The sequence below is a fragment of the Cibotium barometz genome, chromosome 20 (genome assembly GCF_041138505.1).
Source record: "Cibotium barometz isolate CiBa-2024 chromosome 20, ASM4113850v1, whole genome shotgun sequence".
NCBI lineage: Eukaryota > Viridiplantae > Streptophyta > Polypodiopsida > Cyatheales > Cibotiaceae > Cibotium > Cibotium barometz.
The window spans coordinates 35,905,493-35,912,083 of record NC_141065.1 but is presented as its reverse complement, the minus strand read 5'-3'; the positions used below and the strand labels follow the sequence as shown (position 1 = coordinate 35,912,083).

Sequence of the window (6,591 nt, the reverse complement as noted above, 5' to 3'; positions counted from 1 at the left end):
TCGTCCCCACAGGCAGTAAAGCTCGACTGTGCACCATTGCAACTGCCCGTTTATATAGCTCAAAATCTGCCCATGCCAGCTCTGGACCAACAAGCTGAGAGAAGCTCTTTTTGATGGCTCGACGGACTTGGATGAGTTCTCGCAACACTGGCTCCCACTGAATTTCTTTTAACTCATCTGGCATCAAACCTTTGCATTTCCATACATGTTAAGAAGGGTGTTCCCTACTACAAGGTCCACCATATGCATAAAACTCCATAATTCACACCACACTCATGTACAGAGGCTTCGGGACCTGGCTCAGCCTCAGCTCATCTTATTGAACCTCATTTACAATATGAACATATGTACTCAGGCATCATATAATGACTCATCATGGCACTTAACCCCATGCATCTGGATTTGCATTTAATGGTTTCATATGCATGGTTTCACACCATAGGCGTGCCATGGCACGACAACGTACGTCCTAATATTTTTAAAATCCTTTTATAATAGCCATACTATAAATGCTACTAGGCCCTCTTTTTGTTGGAGTGTCAGCCCACGTAGTTTATTGTGGATTTCGACACTTGACAAGGCCATACAAATGTTGTTTTTCTCTTTCCAAAGCACATTGACGTAGCCTTTCGGTGATACAAGGTAACGGCAAGAGTGAGTGCAAATAGAACATGCAATCACTGCTGCCACCTAAGTGTAGTAGTCTGCGCCTCGAAGTCAACATGAGGGAGAGGGGGCAGAGGGGAGAGAATACTGTGGTTGCTGCTGGAAAATGTTGTTACTCCACCCGAAATTGTAGTGGTGGTTTGTTTATTCCTTAGAAAACTAGGGCGCCTACCATTTTAGGCGCGTGGACTATGAATTTATGGACCTCTAGTAGTGGTGGGGGGGCGGTGAAGGGGACTTGTAAGCGGGCGAGGAAGGTGGCGGGGGGTAGACGGGAGGGGACTTGTACACTGGGGAAGGAGATTTGTAAACCGGGGGAGGAGGGGAGGGTGAGGGAGGTGGGGGGTACGTCACAGGAGAAGGGGACTTGTAAGCGGGTGGTGAAGGTGGGGGGTACACCGGGGGAGAGGAGTACACAGGAGGAGGAGGAGGAGAAGGGGACTTGTAAGCGGGTGGGGAAGGTGGGGGGTACACAGGAGGAGGTGTCTTGCATGGGCGGGCAGGAGCGAAGGCAAAAGGTCCCACAGAGTAGAGGAGCTTATCGGGGTATGTGTGGAAGAGATCATCGGGGTATGACTTTTCCAGGCGGAGAGGGGCTCCGGATTTGCCATAGTTGATGTTGGTGCAAGTGCTGCACTTCTTGTCTGGGGAGGAGACCAAGTAGACCTTGCAGTTCTTGATCAGAGGCAGGAACTGCTTGAAGTCGAAGCGGGGGACGCGCAGCAAGAAGTAGCCATGAGAGTCGGTGAGAGCTGTGGAGTAGAAGAACTTCTGGTAGCGGAGGCCGGCTTGGCATGCGAGCTTCACCTTGGCTCCTGCGGAGGGTATCATCATGTTGTGAAAGATATACAGGCCTCGTCTTTCTGGTTTAGACTTTGAAGCAAGCAAGCACACTTGCATTATTAAGATATTAATTACTTACCAGCTAGGGGCTTTGCGTACGCGAGCGATCTGGTTCCCACATATTTGCAATCTTGGCACGACACTACTCCTTCCACCGCAAGGGCAACTACGCTTGGCTTCTTGTACGGTGCTGCCTTTTTGGGAGACTGCTTGTCCCCCTGGGGCGAGCTGTCTGTGTCCTTATAACCCTTGTGCGGATCCTCTTTGTTCGATCCATACTGCCCCTTCGCCAAAGCCACCTCGCAAGCCAAGCCGTGTTGGAATTAATGCTCGTGTCCCTATACGAGTGTGAACGCCCATCACGAAGTGATGCGAATGAATGGGTGCTTCTACTTCTATATAAATGTAATCAATCGATACAATTAATTAACAACGATTCACAACTACGAGCGCAACTCCTGCTTGTGAGCGATGGCGACCTCTACAATCTGAGTAACAGTTAATTAATGCTTATCAATTAATGTTTTGCTAATGATGTTTTAATTAATTGTAATCGCTACCTCCTCCAGACTTCTACATGGTATCAGAGCCTGCTTTTCTGGAGAGCCTGTGTGGGCCTGCATCGCTTCTGCCACCTTCGCAAGCCAAGTCTCTTTCATTGTGAAATTCACCTGCTCTTTTACGTCACTTGCTCTTTTACATGTACCGCAGCACTCCTATGTTAATAGGCGTTGAAATAAGGCCTGTTAAGCTTTTATTAAGGTCGCCAACAATCCCTTCGAGCAACGCCGTTCTCCCACCAACCTCCACCTTGCTACGTTCTGAAGATTTTTTTTTTTCCTTTTTCCTTTGCCTTCTCACTGTCATCATCGTTGCCCTCTCCCTCGATATCGAACTCTCCCATCGATAAGGGACACAGAAACTCCACAGAAACCCCTACTAGCAAGATCGTCCACTTTTATGGTGTCCCATTTGTTAATGCAATCGCCTTTGCACTGACGAGGCACTCCCAAGTCCCAAAATCCCCCGACCTTAAGTGGCTTTATGATTGCCTCATAGCTTTATACCTATTGCCTCATGCTCTTCGAGATTTCCATTAATTATTATAATTATTATTATTTCAAATTTAAAAAAAATGCTTTATAATCAAAAATTAATAATTCACTCGCATCACGAACATGCCTAAACATTCAGGCTATTCGTGAGCGCAAACATGCCTACTCTTTCAGGCTATTTGCGTGCACACAAACGCGAGCAAGCGCTTGTGCGTGAGAGACGTATCCATGGCTATAACTCAAATCCACTCAGAGTGTAGACGGACCATTACATCGACTGCTTTTATAACCATGTCTGCGAATACGACGACGAGGTTCGCACGTCCACGCCCTTCATCCGATCACTTTGTCACGACTCGGCACACTCCAACCACGACCCTCTATGAGACGAGTGGTCCACACGAGGTGCCCATAGCCAGCCGGAGTACGACATAGTCCACATTTCTCGCATTGACCATTCCCCTGTATTTGATGAGTTCCTATGGTCTCCATCGATCTTGTCCCGATAAGGGCATAGTCTCCACCTTATTACGCTTTTGCCAGCAACCCACATCAAATGAGAATTAGTATCTAATAAAAATGTGTTCTCTTCTTATTATATTAGTAAACTATCGAGCCACATATACAACAGTCCACCTTTTACATATGCCACAGGTATAGTTCAGATCCGAACAAAAACAACACTAGTATAACTCTTCACTATTAACAACCCACAAATCTGGTCCCACCTCTCATCTTGCCAGACAAAAGATGATTGATCCCATCTGATATGGTATGCCAAGCTCAGTGGTGAAGCCCTTGGGGCTCTACTCCTCCATAGCCTCCTTGTTTCATATCTTCACAACAGGCCTCTATCGAATTGGGTTCTCTATCAAAAGTTCCAGTGGTTGGGCGGTGGCTAACCCATGGGCCAGATGGGGTTAGGCTGGAATCAGTAGAGTTTTAATAATAAAATTGATTAATAGGATTATGCTTAGAACTCGACTAGTTAATTAAAAGCCTGAAGACCTCTCAAATGAATAGATCGATGGCTGTGCCTAATTCAATTAGGAAAAAAGCGTTGATTCCTTCAAGTGAAGTCTGTTATAGTTTCCCTTCTATTTGGTTTATTCAGATAAAGGTTAGATCAGCCTTGACTTTGTTAGAAAAATTCGTTAAGAAATTCAAATTGATGGAATCGTCCCCGCTTTCCGGGCATGGAAAATTTTCCCGGTTTCGGTTTTTTGAATGACCATCAGCTTAGTCTCGTGCCCGGACATTCGAAGGCGAGCCTGCGAAAGAGGGAGCTGCTTCCGCTGCTACCATCCGAGAATCCGGTGCGCAGAGGGAGCAGTGGGATGATGGATCTCACAAGAATGACCAATATCAGCAAGCAATTGTGGAAGCCAAACCAATTCATGAGCATTGGTGGATCGCATGGACAAGTTAGAGCTTGCCCAATCAGCATCTGAATAACCCAAAAGATTAATGATGAAGATATGTCTTCTTGACGGCGATATACAAGTTTGAAATCTGCACTGCCCTTCAAGTACTTCAAAACACGTTTAGCTTGAGACCAATGTCTTGTAGATGGAGAGGACAAGTATTGTCAAAAGAGATTTGCTACAAACAGAATATCAAGACGAGTGCTCATGCCCACAAATTGAAGACAACCAACAAGATTAGCATAGGGTTGATTTAAAGCTAATGATTCAGCCTCATTATTTTCAGAAGTACTCTTAGTAGAGCTTGCAAGACAACGAGTGTTTGCCGAATGTGCAGTAGAGCCAATCCAAACTTTTGAACAATATCTTGGATAAACTTTGTTTGACGAAGAAGCAAAATACCATTGTGATGATACCTTTGAACTTAAATACCAAGGCATGAATGGATGTCGCCAAGATCCACCATATCAAAGGCTGAGGATAAAACCTTTTTTACTTGTTGCATGAAAGATAGATTATTAGACACAAGTATAGTGTCATGAACATAAAGGGCCAATATCACAAAATGGTTATCCACATTGCGCTTGATATAAAGATTTGGATCACAGAAGCAAGAAACAAACCCCTGAGATGTGAGAAATTGATCAATCTTGATGTACCATGATCGTGAAGCTTGTTTTAGTCCATACAAAGCACGGTGGTGTTGGCATACAAGATGTTCCTTTTTGAGAATCGTAAATCCTTTAGGTTGCTCCATATATATTTCCTCCTGTAAGTCTCCATTAAGAAAAGCCATCTTAACATCCATTTGATGTATTTCCAAATCAAACTGAGTTGCAAAAGCTAGTAGTACTCGAATGCTTGTACTACGAACTACGGGTGAAAAAGTGTCATGATAGTCAATCCTTGAAATTTGTGAGTATTCCTCTGCAATTAAACAAGCTTTGAATTTATTAAAGGATCCATCTGCCTTTGTTTTAGTCTTGTAAACCCACTTACATTTGATAGGAGTATGATCTGAAGGTAGATTGATAAGAACCCATGTACCTTTCGAGATCAAAGACTCATATTCAACTTCCATGGCTTCCTTGCATTGTTTCTTTTATGGAGAGGACATAGCTTCTGCATAAGTTGAAGGATCTTTACAAACAGCCAATACATGATCAAAGGTTTCAAGATCATCATCATATACATGATTTGCACCGTGCTCAAGTTCAATAGGAAGATCAACATAGATATCAAGATCTGTAGCAGTCTCCTTTGAAACCGTAGGATGAACATCAATAGACTTGTCTCCAATATCCATCAAAGAGTGTTGTAATCTTGCAAATTATTATCCAAAAGTAGAAAAGGAAAAGAAGTGAGTAATACTTTTGTATCATCAGCATCATCTGTGGACCACGAACCTCACATCAATTGCTCATTGAATATAGCATCTCGACTAACAATTGCCTTTTGTTGAGAACTTGGATCGTAAAACTTGTAACCCTTTGAGTTGTAAGAATGACCAATAAAAATAACCTTCAAACCTGAAGGTTCTAGCTTGTGTCGTGTCTCTTTTGGGACATGAATATAAGCAATACACCCAAAGACTTTGAAATGTGCAACAGAAGGAGTTTGGCCTATCCAAGCTATCATTGGAATCTTCCTAGAAGGTGCAGTAGTTGGAAGATGATTTTGAACAAAATGGCTGTCAATACTACTTCTAACCAAAAAGAGCGAGATAATCTAGAATGAATAAGCATGCATCCGATTGCATTCAAAATTGTACAATTCTTTCCCTCTGCAACTCCATTCTGTTGGGGAGAATGGCATGCAATGTGCAAAAGTGCATACTTTTCATTGGGAAAGGAATAATTGGTGCCTAATTTAGATCCTTTGTATCCCTATTGGGTGTTGCATCTTAATTAGAAGACAAGATCTCCTCCACCCCATCGGAGCTCATCTTCGCTCTTTGGCTTGAGAATTGACCGCTTCATACACAATGAACATGGAAGGAGGCATTGTGCACTATTGTCACAGTTACACATGCATTTTATGGTCTTCAAATCACCACCTAGATGCCAATCCACACGAAAGGAGCCCACAACATCCACTGCTCCTCCCCATTCATTTGTTGTTTGATGACTTCTAGAATTTGAGGGCATCATTGAAGCATCTAATTGAACACCTCAGTGTTCTCCTTTGGAACCTCAAAGGCTCCAAGCCACCAATTATTCTTCTCAGATTTTACACTAAAGAAAGAAGGGATTTTATCCTTGTCCTTTGCATATGCCATTGCTTCATTCATATATGTGATTCCCATTCGCTCCAATCTTTACCCTTTTACTAGTTGAGCCTCATCCAACTTCAGTATAAGCGATCGGACTCCCTCTGATTCTACATATCACATAAACCAAGCCAAACAACACATGTAATTCATGTCCTCGATAAGGTAAATTTACAAGTTAAACGATAAATGCTCAAACCCAACCTTGATGTGAAACCTTATAGAATCAGATCATATGTCGTTGAAGGTTCTTTAGGTCCACAAAGAGGTTGTTGTATGTGTTGTACTGTACTTCAAGCCTATCCTTGGACTTAGGATCTAAAACCATTGTTCC

The 6,591-nt window shown here is 43.3% G+C and overlaps 1 protein-coding gene across 1 annotated transcript; it reads right to left on the bottom strand.

Moving 5' to 3' along the window:
* Nucleotides 1-795: 795 nt before the first annotated feature.
* On the bottom strand, nt 796-2,168 carry LOC147627825 (uncharacterized). Its single transcript, XM_086814270.1, has 3 exons — nt 2,070-2,168; nt 1,589-1,829; nt 796-1,481 (listed from the first exon to the last, which is right to left on the bottom strand). The coding sequence occupies exons 1-3, from the start codon at nt 2,166-2,168 to the stop codon at nt 874-876; spliced, it is 948 nt and encodes a 315-aa protein (XP_086670396.1). The 3' UTR covers nt 796-873.
* Nucleotides 2,169-6,591: the final 4,423 nt, after the last annotated feature.

Bases quoted from the DNA above. Each gene is read 5' to 3' on its own strand.
- LOC147627825 (XM_086814270.1), bottom strand. From the start codon at position 2,168: ATGAAAGAGACTTGGCTTGCGAAGGTGGCAGAAGCGATGCAGGCCCAC. The intron at 1,830-2,069 runs GTAGCGATTACA...GAGCATTAATTC, and splicing joins CATGTAGAAGTCTGGAGGAG to CAACACGGCTTGGCTTGCGA. The intron at 1,482-1,588 runs GTAAGTAATTAA...TACCCTCCGCAG, and splicing joins GTACGCAAAGCCCCTAGCTG to GAGCCAAGGTGAAGCTCGCA.